Here is an 18950-nt window from a genome sequence, read left to right as displayed (position 1 = left end):
AAAGAATCAACAAGACAGTTTAAAAATCGTAGATTACTTTTTCTTTACAAAAACTCCACGTAGAACAACATTGAGACACCACTACGCATTAAATTCTACAATTTCATTTAGCCTAAAACACTTTCTGTTTTTTATTTCCTTTGGTTTCTTTCTTTGTCCGCTGCTTTTCAGTGAGCAATGTTGCTAGTTGCTAATTGCAAAGATGACCATTGAGCTAGAATTTTTCCATCGTATCCTTTTTTATGTATCGTATCTTTTATATGCTCTTTGGTACCCGAGTATCCAATCGTATCGAACCTATCTGTCAGCTGTACGGAGAGCGAAAGACCTGTCAAATGGTGAATAGCAAAGCGGTAGTGAGAATATTTTTAACAAATATGTGTTTTTATTTCCAATTTCACACACATAGGTAATCGCTAAACCTAGCCGTAAGCCGTAGTGTAAATTAGAAAAGTGGCGAGCATCAGCGGTGTCCCATTATGAGCTCCAGAGACAGGGACACTAAGTCCTTTCAGGACAAATTGAAAGTGTTTTTTAAAAAGGGAGGTACGGGTACGTATCACCAATTACTAGCATACATATAGAATGCAATAAGTAGAGGGGTAGCAGATTTAAATAAGGAGTACCAATTGTAAAACAGCGCCGGTAGCAGCGCGTAACGAGCTGTTGGTGGGGCCCGAGCTGGAGCGAGAGCTATCCCCCGAAACGCCGCTGGGCCGCCGGCTGCGCGCCATCCGGGAAGTCGGCGAAAAAGCCCTGCAGATACGGATACAGGAGGTAACACACCTGAATATCTGTGTAACTCTCACACTTACCCTCATCTTGCTGATGCAATGCTAACAAGTATTTCGTCTTAAATTTGTAGTGCAGTTGTTATCACTGTACATAACATTTTCTTTGTACAATTTAAAATAGATGTGATGACCATTCTCCTATTAAAAAAGATAATAATTTAAGACAACATGAAAAGACTATAACATATGTAAATAATTATAACATTATCAAAATACTAGATATCAGAAATTTTAAATGTATTCTGTGAGAACCAGGCATAACATTTAGTCACATAATTAACACAGTTATTTCATTGTCAACCTGTCCTTGTCTGTACGGAGTGTCTGCACAGTATGTAATACTCTTCCATATGTCTCTATCAGCTGACATATCTAAATGCACTCCTTTCTCATGCATATTCACTTTCATATCATCAGATGGATTCATCCATACTTTTTTTGGTCAGATTATAGAGTTCTACTTAAGACAATGTAGTCCGGATTATTCTATGCAAGAGTACCTTATAATATGACAAATTACAGATTTAATTTAGATTATATATATTATGCTCTGAAGTGTTTGAATTAGTTTCATTAATGAAATAAAAATTTATTAAAAATAACAACATAAGGAAATAATTGTATATAAACAAATATATGAACAATTGTATTTAGTAATCAAATAAAATTAATGGATCAATCGATTTACAAAGCATGAAAATTTATATGTTGGATTACAATGAGCGCTGGATTAGACAGGAGCGGGATTACTGCAGTCCACTGTAATAGCTTTATTATATATCTGTAATATCACAAAAATATTTTGCATTCTCTACTCCTTCACAATTTTTATTTTGTATTTAATTTCAAATGAATACCTAAATGACGTAGGCATGGAATATAAAACATCACATTCTATACATGGGAACTGTCACCATTTCATATTTTAATCTGAAATGTTATTTTGTAGAAATTGTTTGATAAAGGTACTTTAATTATATACAGTCAAAATCTGTTATAACAACATCGAAGGGACTACTCATATTGAGTCGTAAAAACCGATAGTTGTAACAACCGGTGACAGGTATTAATAGGAAAGATATGTATATAACATTCAGCCAGGACCTTTGATTTTGGTCAATTTAACCGGTATGTTGTTCTAAACGATGTCGCCATAAACGGTTTTGACTGTATTCTATAATATGGACAATTCTAAATTCATGTAAATTATTTTATTGGAAATATTTTGGAATAAAAAAAAATCTCCATCAAACATACAGATATTATATGTTTATTGTTGATAATAGGTTTTAAGTCTACAACTTTGAAGGTACTTCTCTCATCGGTGTTTGGTGTGGGCCAGGCTCAAGAGGACTTCACTTTATTAAATTCCAACAAACTTGTTATATCTCTCTCCTCTGCTACAAGACACACCGACCAGAAAAATACTTATAAAATTACACCGCAGGTTAACAAAACATTACACGGGACTTTCATGAGCAATTGCTCTTTTCTTCATGATAAATGAGAATTCTTGGAAGCCAGGACTATTTGGTGTTTCTGTAGGGTGGTGTTGAGAAAATTTGGTCATGTACGCGAGACCTACTGGAGGACAGCAACGTGGAGAGCCGGCACGCGGCGCTGTGTTTACTGCGACGCCTGGCCGAGGGGCAGGAGGAGCAGCTGCTGGTGATGCGCACCACGCTGTTCCACTTCTTGCGGGTCACGCACGCCGCCGCCGCGCCCGAGGATGGGCCGCTGCGCTTCCGCCTGCTGCACACCCTCACCAACAGCGGCAAGAACATCAACTGCTTCGAGGAACAGGTACAACAAAATATACTGTTAAATGTATTGAAATTACAACTCTGACGATATGTACTTGTTCCCACTTGAAGAAACTTTCATGTTAAAAAAATAGAATAAATCTTGCCAAGTATTTTACTTGATATTTAAAATTATTTTTAATTATCAAGATATCTAAGGAAAGATATAAGGTTGCATCTACTCTACATCTATCCACTCCATTGTGAGTTCTTCAAGCTAAATGACTCGAGCGGCATTGTTCCTGGACTGTGTACAGGGATACTGTCTGTCAGGATAATAGACATTGTAATTATAATAAACATATGACATCTGTCGAACTCAAGAAACATAGGAAAAGCTTCTATTTAATATGTTTTTCATATTCATATAGATCGGAGCATTCCTGTTGGAGTGGCTGGCGCAGCTGCAGCAGCCCGCGCAGATCATAGAGTTCCTGCAGCTCATCATCAACGTGGTCAAGTTCAACGCCACCTACTTAGATGAGGAGATCGTACACGGAATCATCAAGTGCGTTCTCTACAAATTGCTTATATTATTTTAATCGAGAGTAGCAAAGTATTTATGATTCAATGCATGAAGAAGTAATTTTGAACACTTGGGTAGAAATAATTTAGTAGAATGTGTGTGAGCAGCCAGTCGTGCTACCTGTGCGTGTACCCGGCGGAGGGCGGCGTGGTGCACGCCTGTCTCTCGCTGCTGGAGGCCGTGCTGTCCTACTCGCTGCTGCCGCGCTCCGCTCTGCCCGCCTTCGTCGCCGCGCTCTGCCGCACCGTCAACCTCGACCAGTACTGCCAGACCAGCTGGAAGGTAACCTCACGTCGTCCCGCATCCCCACCCCGCATCCCCACCCCGCAGCACGCCTCGTAATGCTCTCGTCCCGGTGCGCAGCTGATGCGGTGCGTGGTGGGCGCCGACATCGGGCACGCGGCGCTGCAGGAGCTGGTGCACATCCTGCGCGGCAGCGGAGAGACCGGCGACGGCGGCGCGGCGGACGCGGGGCTCGTGCGCGGCGCCGTCTTCTACATCAACATGGCGCTCTGGGGACCCAAGAAGGTCCACAACCTCAAGGTGTCCTTCCTCGCCGTGCTGCCCGCCTTCCTCAAAGTGAGCAATTTACAAACTGAGAATTATTAAATGAACGATGGCTACTTTAATATCTTATTAAATAAGCGACTTTGCGTCGCGGTCGTGCGCAGGCGCTGAGCGGCGCGCAGGCGGCGGCCGTGGTGGTGTACGAGGTGGTGGTGGCGCTGCAGAGCCTGGTGGCGCGCGTGCCCCACGAGCTGCACGACCCCGCCGCCCACGTGCTGCTGCAGACCGTGCGCCGTCTGCTGCATCACGACAGTACGCGCCCACTACCCGCACTGACCCCCCCCCCCCCCCCCCCACACACTACTCTCAATGTAACCGTGTTGCGCAGAGGCAATGGATCCGCCCAACGAGCTGATCCACTCGCGCGTGCACGCCCTCATCTCGTCGCTGGAGGCGCTGCACGAGGCGGGGCAGTACCGCGGCCCGCCCGGCGACCTGCTCGACCTGCTCGACCACTGCGCCCACGACCGCCCCGAGGCCTCCGCCATGAAGGTGGTGACCGCGCGAGCCGCGCAGCTGAGCGGCGAGGCGGCCGGCGCGGCGCTGGCCCTCGCCGACCGCTACCTGCGCTGCGAGCCGCGCCTGCAGGTGCGCCTGCACACGCTGGCCGCGCTGCTCGCCTACATCCGCCGGCACCGCTGCGGGCACGGCGAGGAGCTGGCCGAGCGCGTCGGCACCGCGCTGGCCGCCGCCTGCGCGCTCGACGCCGAGGCCGCGCTGCGGGCGGCCGCCGCGCGCGCCCTGCCCGAGCTGGCGCGCATGTGCGCCCCCGACGCCTGCACCGACCTCATCGATCTGCTGGAAAAGGTGCTTCCCACTCGCACGACACCATCCTTACTTCTAGATTGAGATGTCTAGTGTTTTCACGGCGAGTACGTCTCGTGTCTCCGTCGTCAGATCCTAAACCGGCCGTTCGAGATGTATGTGACGGATGTGCCCATCCCCGCGGAGGCGGACACGAGCGACCTGCGGCTGGCTGCGGGCGGGCTGCTGGAGGTGTTGCAGGAGCAGGCGCTGCGCAGCCCCGGCGCGCTGGCCACGCGCGCGCTGCTCGTGCTGCTCGACCACCTCGACCACCACTACCGCCGCCCGGCGCTCTTCGTGCACCATCCCGACATCAGACTCAAGGTCTCCCTCTGCACGTCTTGTCGACTTTTGGTTTTTTGACACGATATGTGGCCAGTAATTTATAACCGAAATGTAAATTTCCAGATCTTCGACATGCTGTTCGGTCTGCGCGTGAACGCGTTCAATTGCGTGGGATTCTGCTACGAGGCGAGCGGCGCGGCGGTGTGGGGCGCGGCGGCGGCTGGCCCGGGCGCGCTGCGTCTGCAGCCGCTCTGCTCGCCCTTCCTGCTGGCGGAGCCGCCCGCAGTGCGCGGCCAGCAGCCGCAGCCGCTGCAGCCCAAGGATCTGCCGCCGGTCCGTTCCGCTCTCTGCCATCTCTCCACATTCAGAACGATCGTGGTAATGTATGGTATTGTCGCAGGGCGCGTGCGCGTTCCCGGCGGGGCGCACGGCGCGCGCGCTGACGACGGCGCTGAGCAAGGAGAGCGAGTGGACGGTGCTGGCGCACGTGCTGCGCGCGCTGCCCGGCCTGCTGCAGGCGCGCGCGCTGCTCGTCGGCCGGCGCGCGCACGACCTCGACCTGCTCGCCTCCTCGCTGTGCGCCATGGTGAGTGCGCGTGCGCGTGCGCGTGGGCGTGCCGCGCGCAGTGGTCGTGCTGACCGCCGGTGCCGCTGTGGCAGGTGTCGGAGCGCAGCCCGGCGTTCGCGGAGGGCGTGCGCGCGAGCGGCGGCCAGAAGCTGTCGCAGTCGGAGCTGCACGCGACGGCGCTGCCCGCGCTGGCCGCGCTCGCCTCCTACCACAGCTTCCTGGAGCCACACACGCAACAGAGGATCATCCGCTGCCTGCTCAGATACGGGATGGGTACTTGTATAACTGTTGTTAGACTGGTGTTCGTTGAATTGCTGAATATGATTGGTGCCGATGTATTCTTATATTATAACGTGGTGCGTGCGCAGTGCTCCGACAGGCGCAGCCCTACATCAACGCGCTGACGATCTTCACGCTGGAGACGCGCGAGACGATGGCCAAGATGCTGCCCGAGGTGCTGCTCGACCTCTCCAAGATCTCCGACACGCAGGCCATCGCCAGCCCCATGCTCGAGTTCCTCTCCAGTGAGTGCTCCGCCCCCGCCCCGCCCCCGGCCCCGCCCCCCAGCAGCCACCTTCACCTGAGAGCGCCGGTCGTGTCCACAGCGCTGACCCGGCTGCCGCGCGTGTTCGCGTCCTTCGTGGAGGACCAGTACATGTCGGTGTTCGCCATCCTGCTGCCGTACACCAACCCCTCGCGCTACAACCACTACGTGGTGTCGCTGGCGCACCACGTCATCGCCGCCTGGTTCCTCAAGTGCCGCCTCTCCTACCGCAGGAACTTCGTCAGGTTCATCATTCACGTGAGTCCACAGCTCGATATTACGCGTCCTTCCGCCGTAACGATTTGTATGTATCTCATGGCGTTCGCTTTATGTTCGCGCAGGGCCTGCACAATTATATAATTATGCCGTTCGAGGAGCAGCTGCACTACAAGACCAACAACTTCCAGCAGACGTCAGCCAACGAGGATTCCTCTAACCGTCAGCGTAGCTCCAGTCTGGTTAGTCGCGGCCGCAGCCTCCCTGCCATACCTTATCATACCTTACCATAATAAACCTAATTCTATTCATTGTCGGAGCAGTCCCAGTATTTGTAGCTCAACAAAAATGTATATATATCACATAGAACACAACGTTTCAATCAAATAAATTATATTATTGCGAAGATGTCGAGTTGCAGCCGATCTCTCGCTCTTAGCGTCACACACGTCACAGAGTGCCGCACGTCACAGAGTGCCCACGTCACAGAGTGCCGCATGGCTCGCGGGTTAACGGTAGTGCAGCATGGCTCGTGTTCAGGGTTCGAAGGCGGTGTCGCGCGCTCCGCTGGCGGGCTCGCGCGCACCCGGCCCCGCGCCCGCAGCGCCCGCCGCCTTCCACGTCGAGCTCACAGAGACCTGCATCGACCTGCTGGCGCGCTACACCTTCACCCCCTGCGCCGTCAAGCCGCAGAGGTACGCCCCGCCCCCACCCCGCCCCGCCACACCCACACCACACCCCCGACACGCCCACACCCCACGAGAGTCATACGCCGAGTGTAACCCGATATTATTGTGTGCAAGGAGCGACATGGCCGAGTTCCTGTTCAGCGGCGGCCAGTCGACCACGTGGCTGGTGGGCCACAAGCTCATCACCATCACCACCTCCGGCTGCTTGCAGAACTCCATCAAGCAGGGACTCTGCGAGAGGTCCTCTTTACAAGTTTTACATATTATTTTTATTAGTCCCTCATAATACTCGTTATAATCTATTCATTGTTGACTCTGTTAGAATACAAGATAAACATAAGATGTATATAATGTAGTGTTGCACGTGCAGGTGTGCGCTGCTGTGTCGCCAGCAGGCGGACAGCGCGCCCAGCCCGCCTCACCCCGCAGACCTCGACACGTCCAACGTGCACCCCACGTCACACACGTCACACACGTCACACACGCTACAGGTACTGACCACACATTGCTGTCTCGATTTTATAGTGTTTTCAAAGTTAAATGTCATTGCCGAAAATTTGTTTTTCACGTTTGGATCGTATGTAATCACTTAGTTACAGTATGATCTGTGTTCGCTGCAGGTACAAGTGAACGACAACTCTGACCACAGCCAGACCTCCTCCAACAACCATCTCAACGTGCACAACAACCATCCGCCTGAAGTCAAACGGTGAGTCAATACTTTATGATAATGTTAACTATTTGCAATGGTCTTAAAAGTTAATCTTACCCTAAAATTGTATGCATGATGCAGTCGACGCGACTCCGTTTGAGAGCTTTTCTACATTGGCTTTTACTCACAGGATCCAAAAATGTTAAAGCACGCTCTAAGCTCTCTGTCTTGTTGAGAATGGTCCCTCGAGTTGGATTAACTTTTGGAAACGAACATTCGCTTAGAGAGGACGAGGCCAATATTGAATATGTTAGGATAAGGGTTACACTAACGAGAGACTGTGAGTTGTGACGTGGCGGTGCGATGTGCAGCTACAGCAAGCACTCGCTGCAGCACAGCCGCTCCACCGAGACCTCGTGCTCCTCGCTCTCCATGTCGGAGGCGCTGCAGCCGCCCAGCGCGCCCGCCTCCAGGTCCGCCCGCCACGCCCCCCTCACCCCCCTCACCCCCCACTACCACCCACCATTCATGTGCCCGCCTGACTAGCATCGCTAATTATTTTTCCTCTGACGAAACATTGGTACACTCAAATACTTGTCGTTTCTCCTCTCTATTACTTAGTCTCTAGTACTAGTATTAGTACTAAATTAAAAAATTATTTTGTATGAAAGTTTCGGCAGAGAACAGCCACAGCTACATTCTAACATAGCACGATATCTACAATATTTAGAAGTGAATTTGCACTGCAGTTATTGTGTCGGAACGAGAAATAGGAAGCTTCTGTACTTAGATCTTTTTCACTTGGTTTGTTCACATTTACATGTGCTTTAGTTGGAAAAAGTAAGTTATATGTTATTTAATGTAAATTTGTATGTTTTTATTTAAGCATGAAATATTTTTTTTAGATTCTCTACGTATTTTTTTGACTCGAGCTAGTATATCTCATATCGGTTACTTTATTTGTGCAAATTAATTTCAGACAAAACTCTGCGGAAAACAACAAGTCGAGCGATTCAATCTTGGACGCACTGAATCAGTTTTCGCAGCGATTCGAAAAGACATCAAAGGAAATGGTAAGAAGTGGAGCCGGGGGAGGGGAGAGGAGGAGGAGGGAGAGGTGGCGATGAGGGCTAACGCGGTGTGTGTGTGTGTGTGTGTGTGTGTGTCAGGAGCGGGAGACGGGCGAGTGGGGGTCGCGCGCGGGCGAGCTGGCGGCTGCGGGCGCGTGTCCCTGCTGGTGCGGCGGCTGGGCCGAGCTGCACGTGCGCTCCCCCACCGGCGACGTCTCCTGGCTGCTGCGTCTGCAGAACCAGGTGCGCACTCGCAAACATTACGTCTATATTTATGCGCGGAAAAGATGAGGAGAAAGCCGTACGGTTTCGTTATAAAAGGTAAAGGAGATAAATTGAGGTATCGAAATGTGTGTGCCGGCAGATGAGCTGGTCGCAGCTGCAGGAGTGGCCGCTGCAGGACGTGCTGGCGCTGCTCTCGCCTCCCGCCGCCGCCGGACCGCTCGACGACCTGCTCGACCACGCCCCACACGCCCCACACGCCCCACACGCCCCGCACGACAACAGCCACGCTCCCACGGTCACTCTCTTTGTATATCACTTTACATATAGAACCTAAGATATAATTCGATGTTATCATGTGAGCTTTAACATTATTGTAACGCACATTTCACCCGTATTGAGTCTCTCCATTTGAAGATATTAATTTATTTCGGTCCATGAACTGCTTGTTCAAATGTATGTGAACATAGGAGACATATAGTTAACATCGCATTGTGCGCGTGCTCAGGTTGGGGCGGAGTCGCGCGCGCGCGGGGAGCCGCGCCCCGCCGCCCCCGCCCCCGCCACCGCCGCCGCAGACCTGCACAAATCCAGGTCTGTCTTACTTCTCTACTCCTGTCATATTAAGAAATGTATAATGTGTCTTTACCTTTAATTTTCTTTGCACAGTAAAAAAAATAATCTGGAACAAAATTTGAATATTTTTCGCATATTTGTGACGCAACGTTAACAAAATTGTCGTTTGTGTATGTGAAGTGTAACCTGTACGTGTTTGACAACAGCTCGGACTCGGTGGTGACGAGTGAGAGGCGCGCCCCGCTCGCCGCACCACTCTCCACCCCGCTCTCCGCCCCGCCAGCCGCGCCGCCAGCCGCGCCGCTCGGCCCGCAGCCCGCGCGGTACGCTCCCCCACTACCCGCACTACCCGCAATTTCAACTCTTTATGTTATTACTTCTACAGTTTTCTTTTAGTTCAAAATGGGTTATTTCTCGTGTATCTCTGCCTCTGCAAGCAATCACTTACATATGTAACAAGTAATCGACACGAGTTGTAAGAAAGTAAAAGGGAAGAGAGAAACAACTCAAAAATATGCGCAAGAGATTCATTAGTGAATATATTATTGTGTATACCGTGTGTTTGATGTGATCGTTGGAGTTGTCAGTGTGACAAGTGATGTAAGAGGTGTGCCTGTGTGCAGCATGAGCACGCAGCCCATCAACATCCCCGGCTCGCCGCAGCGCCAGAGCTCCTCCAGCACCACTGACGACGACGACCTGCTGCTGGTCCTGCCGGAGGTAACCCTCTCCTATACCTCTATACGTTTATTATGCCCTCGAACGACATCGAAGGCAATTATTTTATAATTAATGTTATAAAATATATAAATTTTTATGTAATGTGCGTGAATGTGAGATTGCGTCGCGGCAGAGCAAGTCGCGGCACCCCGTGCGGCGCTCCAACTCATCTCCAGAGATGTCCTCCTCGTGGAAGCTGAGCGTGCGAGACGAGGACGAGCTCGGCCCCGACGCCGACGCCGACGACGCCAACCACATGATAGTGTTGCCGCGCTGCGAACCAACGTAAATACACATTGCATAATATATATACTTACTTCATTCACAGCTGTTTTAATTAACATCCGAAAATATTTTGTCAGAACTGCGGCGATGACTTTACACGCGACCAAGAAAGCGGCGAAGAAGAGCGACATGCGCGTGTCCTGTGAGGCCATACCCGAGGAGATCTCCGGCACCTCGCCCCTCGCGCAGCCCCCGCACCCTGTGCAGGCCCCGCAGCCCCCGCAGCACGCGCAGCACGCGCAGCCCCCGCAGCCCCCGCAGCACGCGCAGGCCCCGCAGCACGTCGACACTGAACCGCACGCGCACGCCGCCTACCCGCACCTCATGACCTTGAACTCGGACCCGGGTGGGTGTGAGGCTCGTGCCGGCGACAATTCGGCACTTTTGGAATTGTTTTCTTTACAATATGTATAATTATTGTGTGGTGCGCAGGCACGGAGGGCGGCGGCGAGGGCGGCGAGGTCGGCGCGCACCACCAGCTGCAGAAGGTACGGCATGGCAACGGCGCAAGGTAGCGGTTGTGGTGCGATGTTGTGTTGACTCTGTCCCGTGTGTGCAGACGGCGAGCGACGGCACGGTGCCGGAGGGGCGCGGGCGCAAGCTGGGCGCCGCGCTGGCAGCCTGCGTCGCCGGCGCCCTCGAGCGGGACGACCTGCCGCCGCTCTCGCGCTCCAAGCGCTCCAACACCATCTCCGTCATGAGCCCCACGCGCCGGCACCGGTCTACATTCCTCTTTAAATATTTCTACTATATATAATCGGATTCTGTTGACTAGGCGTAGGAATGTATTAACGCTTGTCTCTGCGTGTGCGCAGCGAGGCGGGCTGGCAGCGCACCACCAGCGGCGGCGTGGCTCCCTCCTTCGTCTTCCTGCAGCTCTACCACAACATGAGCACGCACCCCATCTCGCCGCCCGTGCCCGGTGAGTGCCCCCCCCCCGTGCAGTGATGCTGTGCAGCGTGCAGTGCGTGCAGTATGATGCAGCGAGTGCGTGCGTGTTGCAGGCGAGGCGGTGGCCGCGCTCAACCCGCTGACGGAGCGGCCGCTGAAGGTGGTGGGCGTGCAGCACGAGCGCACCATCAAGAACCTCGACCTGGTGCCGCCGCTGGAGACCTACAAAGTCAGTACCACTACTTCCCCGCCCCGCCCCGCCCCGCCCCGCCCCTCTCTCCTGTCCCATGTCATGTTTCACAATTTGTCCTTGCATCAATTTATATCATGCGGAAGACATCATCATCAACCTGCCCTTATCCCTATGGAGGGTCGGCACAGTATGTATTACTCCTCCATACATCTCTATCATGCGGAAGACAATAAACTTGATATAAAATTGTATCGATATCATCAGAGTGTATATAATTGTATTATTGAGATCATGTGAACTTGTTGTATCAAGGAAGGTCGTATTGCAGATCGGTGTGCTGTACGTGGGGCCAGGCCAGCAGGACAACGAGGTGGCCATCCTCAGGAACGAGTACGGCAGCGTGAGGTGAGGGGGGGTGTGCAGGGTGCCGGCTGGGGGCGGGCAGAGTGCAGCAGCCGGGTAACGTGCGCGTGTGCTGCAGGTACGCGGAGTTCCTGCGCCAGCTGGGCACGCTGGTGCCGCTCGAGGGCAGCGACGAGCCCACGCTCTTCCTCAACCTGGAGAAGGGCGGCAAGGACGGCCGCTACGCCTACGTCTGGCACGACGACATCATGCAGGTCCGCCCCCCACCTCGCCCTATCGCCCTCCCGACCTTCCGCCCTTCCGCCCTACCGTGTATATTGTCTGGTGTGTGTGTGCTCGCGCAGGTGCTGTTCCACGTGGCGACGGCGATGCCCTCGTGCGCCAAGGATCCCTCCTGCAACGAGAAGCGCAAGTATATCGGCAACGACTACGTCTCCATCGTGTACAACCACTCCGGCGCAGACTTCAACATACTCACCATCAAGGTCACCGCCGCATCATCTCGCTCTCGCTAGCAATCTTCTACTGAATGTGGACAATTTAGTGAAAATACTTGTGTGCGTCGTGTGCAGGGGCAGCTGAACTTCTGCATCGTAGTGGTGGAGCCCATGGAGCACGGCATGAACCGCGTCTTCGTCAAGACGAAGGACGAGCGGCTGCGCACCAAGTTCCTCGCGCACATGGACGCGCACGCCGTCTCCGACGCCAACGTGGCGCTGCTGGCGCGTCAGCTCGCCGTGCACTGCGCGGTCGGTCACATTTCTTTTCTTTCATTCATACAACGACATCGACGTATTAAAATACAAAATATGAGCCTCGGACCGATGGTCGCAATGCGATTTTTACTTATCACCATTCGCAACGACCGCGAGTCGCGATACATTTTACCGTTTTGTACATCCTCAATGTTTGTTTGTACGTGTGCAGCTCGCCTCGCTGATCTCTCAGTCGCTCAAGATGGGCGCGGCGCCGTTCGCCTCCAACTCGCTGGAGCGGCTGCGCCTCATCAAGCGGCTGCGGCGGCGGCTGGAGGCGGAGAGACTGGCGGCCGCGGCCTCCGCCCCGGCGCCCTACGCCGCGGCCCCCGAGCGACAGCGCCGCGCCGCCGCCGACGACTTCAACGACTACACGTAGCCCCCGCGTGCCGGTCCCTCGAGCCGGACACGGTACACATGTACCGCAGCCGCGCTCCATAGCTCATCTCTGACATCTCTGACACCACTGACACGGTCGCAGGCGCTCAATACGTGAAAATAATATCTCAGTATAATGTAGAAAGTGAGGCAGATTCAATCAATTGTAAATGAGAACAGAAAGTAGCGATAGGAGGAGAAGTCGCACGCGTCCACTGCAACAAGCTTTGCGACCTGTGTACGTCTCGTCAGGTCGCAGTCGCAGTCCCCGGAGCTCGCAACTGATCTAACAAAGTATTACTGTATCATTGTATCACACGCATCTAGTGAATGTAAAAACTTAATTATACATTTCATTGATAAAATTGTATTCAACGTTAACGAAACTGTGGTTATGTGAGTTGCGGAGGCGTGTCCTGTGTCCTGTGTCCTGTCCTGTCCTGTGTCCCTGCGCAGACGCAGGCGTCATGTTCACCCACTTCAGTATCGTCCCAAATTGAGGCAGCTAAATTCATAGTTCATTACCAAGGTTCAGTTGTAAAGGCGGCGGTGGACCTCTCCCACACTCATCTCACATTCGCGAAGGCTCTTTGTAATTCGCGTAAAAATTCGTTTAAATAGAACAAATGTATTTCCAAATATCTGTACATACAGCGGCGCCTTTTTATTGTATAATGTTACATTTTGAACGCCGGGCGAGTTTTGTTGCCGAGTTATAAAAGCGCCCGTGCGAATGAGCGCTCACTAACTAACTGAGCTGCGCATCGCTAAGTTCCTCCATTATGAATATTTCATATTTCTCATTTAGTTTTATTACGATAAAACGAACCTGAGAATATTATCTCCCAACACGACGGGGGAAAGCTCTCGCCCCCTCGCCCCCTCGCCCCCTCGCCCCTTCCACTGTTACGTCTTCAGCTAAATGTAACTGTGAGTGTTCCCACTGAAGTGACACTTGTTTTAATACATATTGTTATCTCTGTTGTGTCAAAGAGAATGAAAGAGACGACAATATGTGTTGTCTGCAGGTCTGCCGGCGAGCGCAACACGCCCCACACGACACGCCCCGCACGACACGCCCCGCACGACACGCCCCACACGACACGCCCCACACGACACGCACCGCACGACACGCCCCGCACGACACGCCCCGCACTCGCTCATACTTGGACAATGTTTTCGTGGAATGTGATAATAAAGTAACATAAATAAGAAGTTGTATTTCGCGACAATTGTTTTACGTATGTAGTTTGTACTAAGCTTTGATTCGTTGACTGTCCGCCCGCCGCCGCCTTCACCGCACTCGTTTGCGGCGGTGCGGTGTGCGGTGTGCCGCGCGCGGTGCGGTGTGCCGCGTGCGGTGCGGTGTGCCGCGTGCGGTGCGGTGTGCCGCGTGCGGTGCGGTGTGCCGCGTGCGGTGCGGTGTGCCGCGTGCGGTGCGGTCTGCGGTGTGCGCTAACGTGATTTATAAAAAAAAGTATGTATGTATAACATATTCTGTTTTTTTTTTTAATTCTGCAAGAAAATTTACACGTTCCCTTTAATGAGTACAGTATAGGTGTAGCTTGTGGCCCCCGCCCCCGCCCCCGCCCCCGCCCCGCGCCGCGGCACACACTTAGATATGTAAGCAATCTGTGTACGCTCCACTTTACGGTATATAACTTTAAAAACGAATTCAACGAAACGGAGACCGGCGTGGAATTTTGAGCTTACGACTTTGCACTGTTGATGAAGTAATCGATGTTTAGGAATTATCGTTTTATTGTCACTGAATGTTTTGTATTGATTTAGTGCTCGCGCTCGAGCCCTGGCTTACGATTTCATTTTTTACCGTGTGAAGTGCACCCGGTGCCGGGGGGCCGGCCTGCGCCCCCTCCGCCGGTTAACGCATTTCTTGTTAAAATATTTTATGTAGCAATTTATTTCCTGACGAAAGATTTTGTAATCAAATAAATGATGGCTATTTTCTCCAATGTTTTATTTTCCAACAAGATTCTCCTAACCTCTACCTGACTGCGTGCAGGCGTGTTAAGGTCCTCCAAAGATACAGTGTCGCCGCTGCTCTCGTCCCTCTTAGTTCATGCACCACGCGCATGAGATGAACACAATTATGTCTTCCATAAAGTATGAAGACTTACACCTGATGTTGGATAAAATTTTAAAACAAACTTTTTCAACTTGCCAGATTTACAGCAGAGTAAAAAGAAAGGAAAGGGGAAAACTAGGTATTTCCACAGTAGTAGGATTCGTCAGAGATTGCAGTCGGCGAGCTGCTCGGCGCCGGCGATATTATTTCTCACTTCATCTCCGCTAAAAAGTTAAGTTTGCATATTAAAACTATCTTTAACTGGTTCTATGTACACATTTATAATGCAAAAAATAAACAACGACGTTTTTTACACAATTGTCAACGTGACAATAAGTTAAGACGTCTATCGTTTATGCTGTATTATTAAGTATTTAGTTAGAAATATGTTATTATTAGTTTTAATAAGCACCCTAGTGAGTAATGCGCTGGGGTCGGCGGAACTGAGCAGCCTGTACGGGCTGCGCGGCGGCAACCACATCACTCTGTGCATGAGCGCGGGCACAGAGGGCCGCGGCCATGACGTGTGCCATGGCGCGCTGTGGCGCCGTCACTGGGTGCTGGTGCGCGGCAGCTGCGTGGCGCGCCGGCCCCTCTACCCCGTCGTGCTCGTGCGCGACACCGCCGACAACGTCGACTGCGAGGACGTGCAACAAGGTGTGCTCCCCCCCCCTCGCCCCACTCGCATAGCCTTCCCTTTGTAGTCAATCAGGACAGATTTTCTTTCGGACATCAACATCAGCAGAAGGGGGCTAATTTATTTATCTCCAATGTACGCCATTTAGCATTTAACAATGCTATTAAATAACAAATCATAAACGACTTATAGCCAAAAATATATGTAGCCATTAATTAATATTATAATTAATTGTTATGTTGTATGATTTATGATTTAACAAATGAAATTCGACAGACATGTTGTACTACAATTACCGCAAAGTGCTGACGCGATTCATGCACCCCAAATTCCCTGAGATGGACTTCGCCCTGATTTGTGTTCTGGAGCCATTTGATGCACTTCAAGTCACCTCCAATGTCAGCATGCAACTGCTTGCTAAGTATGTATCATATTCAGTATTGTGACCAAAACATTCTATTTGTTCCAGTTGCTAAGACAAGTTCACAAATCTTAAAACTTGCCTAAACATATTGTTTATTAGAAACGTAATTTAGTTATATACACTTCAATAATGATTGAAGGTAAAGGTATTGATAAACGGTTTGACTGTGCATTAAGTAAACATTAGTTTTGCTAGGTACCGGTAAAAACTGACTTAATCCAACTGTAATTTTGCAACTGCATTGCGCAGGCTGGACCCGTGGCTGTGGGACACATATAACAGGTTCTCACCTGAGAATCACCTGGCACACTACTGGCCCAGTGAACAGAACATGGTGTTTGCATCCCCTGTGAGAATGTTCATGGCTACAGTGGTTCTACCATTGACGTTTTTCATAGCATTCTTTCTGCTGGTCACATTCTACACGGGCTCAGACAAGGGATCCGTGCCATATAAAAGTCTTAAAGATATGGAAGACACTGCTTTTGCATAGACTGAATTAAAACAATTAATTTGTAACAACTTGTTTTATTTATATGTACGAACACAGTTTTAACACATTTCTATCGCCTATTTGGAGCATGATTACTAAAAAGTTTGTCTCACATTAACTTGGCAGGAGGTCACTCCGTCTTCTCCTTGTTTTGCAACCTCCTCCACACCTTCACTTTCCCTCGGAGCTCCCGTAGTCTCTTCATTTCCTCCTTGAAGTCTTGATGTTCATCTCTAAACAAGCCGTAACTACGTAGTTTCATCATTAATTTACCTGTCTCTACATGGCGCGGGTAGTAATGTATAATCTCCTCATTGGTGTGAAGTGGACGTGCTGAAAAAATTTTCACCACCTTCATAGACTTTGAATTTGTTGGAGTCGCGACCTCTCCGAAAATCCTGTTCGACAAATGCTTCATCCGTCGCGCGTAATTTGTAGTTGCATTAATTAATTGAGAATATTTAGTATAATTTGTTGCCATCTTTTGGACTAACTATGTCAACTATTTATTTTCGTAGTGAAGTCGTATTTACATTTATTACGTATTTTTCATATAACCTCAAAACAAAATGTTTTGATTTGTGTGACAGATCGCGACTTCTATTAGTGACGAACGTTGATTTAACGAGCTAGTTGAATCAACAGTTAATCCCTTAAATGTTTCAACCGTGGACCGTTTTTCATTTAATTAATTGAATTCAAAGTAAATCACTGGACGTTTTTTATTTCTCCACCAAACTTCGAGTTTTTGTTTGTTGAATGTATGATTAACTAACTTTTGTCCACTAGTTCGTCCGCGCTGAAAAAAAGTTTTTTTTAAATTTTATTTTTTTTCGATTTTTGGGAATCGATTATTTTTTCAATAAAAATCGATTAATCAACTAATCGATTTTTGGTTAGGAATTTAAAAATCGATTTTCAAATAATCGATTTTTCCATTCAATTTTAACATCCCTAAAAAAACCTTAGGAAATGGATTATGTGATCTTTCGGACTATGATATATATCTGTGTTATGCCAAATTTAAGCGAAATCCTTTAAGCCGTTTTGGAGAAAAGTAGTAACAAACATCTATCTATCCAAACTTTCTCATTTATAACATTAGCAATATGATACTAGTAATCGAATTTATAGACTACTTGAAAAAGCAAATTAAACGTTTCGTTTCGTTGATGCTAAAACTGTTAAAGACCCATACCTAACTTCCGTACATTGCATATTCAACAAGAAGGATATATAAGGCGCTGCTATCGCGGTTAGAGTATGCATAAAACCTACTTATCATAGAAAATAACATAAAATTACATGACAGCTACAGTGGAAAGAGGATCTTGTGATATTTTACTAGGGAGCCGTCATTATTTAGTTTGACTTATGCCCACCGGATCAGATACCCTTGTATTCTGTAAAAAGTTAATACCAGCCAACGCAGCGCATATATGTTACGGTAAATTAATGAATGAAAAAATATTTAATAAATCTATCATTATTGATAAATGTGAATAAAATTAGAAATTCATCACTTTTTGCTGCTTTTGTGAATAAGTCACTATCATCGTCATTAAAAGTAATAAAAAAACATTTCCCACGCTCATCATTTTTACAATTATATTAGTAAAATATGTAACGATAGAGAAACACAGACATTTTCGCTTGGTAATCTGTGTTTTATTTTGTATAAAATGTTCCAAACCTAACCTAACCTAGTTTTTCCACTTAATTTATCTTACTTATATTATAAATACGAATGTTTGAATGGCTGGATGGATGTTTGTTTGAAGGTATCTCCAGAACGGCTCAACGGATCTCGATGAAATTTGGCATAAATGTAGATCATAGTCTGGAAGAACACAGGCTTATAATGTTTTTTTTTTTTTAATTCCGGGCGGACGGTGTTGCGGGCGACAGCTAGTAATGTTCTAAACCTAACCTTGTGCCCTTGCGTCACAAACGTCAGAAGCGTCGGTGGATCAGGGGTTAAGCGCTTGACTTGCAATCTGTATGTCCTAGGTTCGAATCCAACTATGTACCAATGTGTATATCGTTTTACATATGTACACTTATCCCACGTTCTTACTACGAAGGAAAATGTCGTGATGCAACCTGCACATATCTGCGAAGAAATATGTGTGAAGTCAACCAACCCGCACTGGGCCAGCGTGGTTGACTACGTCCTAGTTACCACTAACTTAGGGTATGCTCCGAGCCCCTCGGTGCGGGCGTACAGTGAGCTGATGATAAAACCTAACCTATCCAGTTTGTTTTTGTTGTTGTTTCTTATATTGATGGGACAAGGTTACAGGTTTTAATTCTCGGTCCGTTGCTCGTTTGCCCCCTTCTCCTATAAAAAAAAAAAAAAAAAACATTATTAATAATAACAGTTTAATGTGATTAATTTCTTATTTTTACC

General features: G+C 49.4%; 3 protein-coding genes across 3 annotated transcripts; 2 read left to right on the top strand and 1 right to left on the bottom strand.

The window, feature by feature from the left end:
* The first annotated feature begins 280 nt into the window (after nucleotides 1-280).
* On the top strand, nucleotides 281-14217 carry LOC106721369 (tuberin). Its single transcript, XM_045679840.1, has 37 exons — nucleotides 281-552; nucleotides 641-777; nucleotides 2340-2597; nucleotides 2968-3104; nucleotides 3230-3404; nucleotides 3486-3701; nucleotides 3794-3941; nucleotides 4018-4496; nucleotides 4587-4817; nucleotides 4902-5111; nucleotides 5179-5376; nucleotides 5469-5619; nucleotides 5715-5870; nucleotides 5952-6148; nucleotides 6232-6348; nucleotides 6647-6801; nucleotides 6910-7035; nucleotides 7166-7286; nucleotides 7416-7504; nucleotides 7819-7920; nucleotides 8427-8520; nucleotides 8617-8760; nucleotides 8882-9067; nucleotides 9248-9333; nucleotides 9522-9638; nucleotides 9867-10035; nucleotides 10169-10320; nucleotides 10398-10666; nucleotides 10753-10808; nucleotides 10880-11040; nucleotides 11136-11242; nucleotides 11325-11440; nucleotides 11733-11809; nucleotides 11886-12021; nucleotides 12112-12252; nucleotides 12340-12516; nucleotides 12695-14217. The coding sequence occupies exons 1-37, from the start codon at nucleotides 480-482 to the stop codon at nucleotides 12899-12901; spliced, it is 5871 nt and encodes a 1956-aa protein (XP_045535796.1). The 5' UTR covers nucleotides 281-479; the 3' UTR covers nucleotides 12902-14217.
* A 1145-nt stretch (nucleotides 14218-15362) lies between these two features.
* Nucleotides 15363-16570, top strand: LOC106721399. The gene is made up of 3 exons (XM_014516324.2): nucleotides 15363-15643; nucleotides 15900-16044; nucleotides 16297-16570. The coding sequence occupies exons 1-3, from the start codon at nucleotides 15373-15375 to the stop codon at nucleotides 16538-16540; spliced, it is 660 nt and encodes a 219-aa protein (XP_014371810.2). The 5' UTR covers nucleotides 15363-15372; the 3' UTR covers nucleotides 16541-16570.
* On the bottom strand, nucleotides 16560-17332 carry LOC106721400 (28S ribosomal protein S33, mitochondrial). The gene has a single exon (XM_014516325.2). It carries the CDS (start codon nucleotides 17019-17021, stop codon nucleotides 16671-16673), a length of 351 nt encoding a protein of 116 aa, XP_014371811.1. The 5' UTR covers nucleotides 17022-17332; the 3' UTR covers nucleotides 16560-16670.
* Nucleotides 17333-18950: the final 1618 nt, after the last annotated feature.

This window comes from Papilio machaon, chromosome 10 (genome assembly GCF_912999745.1).
Source record: "Papilio machaon chromosome 10, ilPapMach1.1, whole genome shotgun sequence".
Lineage (NCBI taxonomy): Eukaryota > Metazoa > Arthropoda > Insecta > Lepidoptera > Papilionidae > Papilio > Papilio machaon.
The sequence above is the reverse complement of the archived record's forward strand: the minus strand, read 5'-3'. Positions and strand labels throughout refer to the sequence as shown.

Coding starts and splice junctions, on each gene's coding strand:
- LOC106721369 (XM_045679840.1), top strand. CDS start 480: ATGAGCTCCAGAGACAGGGACACTAAGTCCTTTCAGGACAAATTGAAA. Junction 12,022..12,111: donor GGCACGACGACATCATGCAG/GTCCGCCCCCCA, acceptor GTGCTCGCGCAG/GTGCTGTTCCACGTGGCGAC. Junction 12,253..12,339: donor TCAACATACTCACCATCAAG/GTCACCGCCGCA, acceptor CGTCGTGTGCAG/GGGCAGCTGAACTTCTGCAT.
- LOC106721400 (XM_014516325.2), bottom strand. CDS start 17,021: ATGGCAACAAATTATACTAAATATTCTCAATTAATTAATGCAACTACA.
- LOC106721399 (XM_014516324.2), top strand. CDS start 15,373: ATGTTATTATTAGTTTTAATAAGCACCCTAGTGAGTAATGCGCTGGGG. Junction 15,644..15,899: donor CTGCGAGGACGTGCAACAAG/GTGTGCTCCCCC, acceptor GAAATTCGACAG/ACATGTTGTACTACAATTAC. Junction 16,045..16,296: donor AGCATGCAACTGCTTGCTAA/GTATGTATCATA, acceptor TGCATTGCGCAG/GCTGGACCCGTGGCTGTGGG.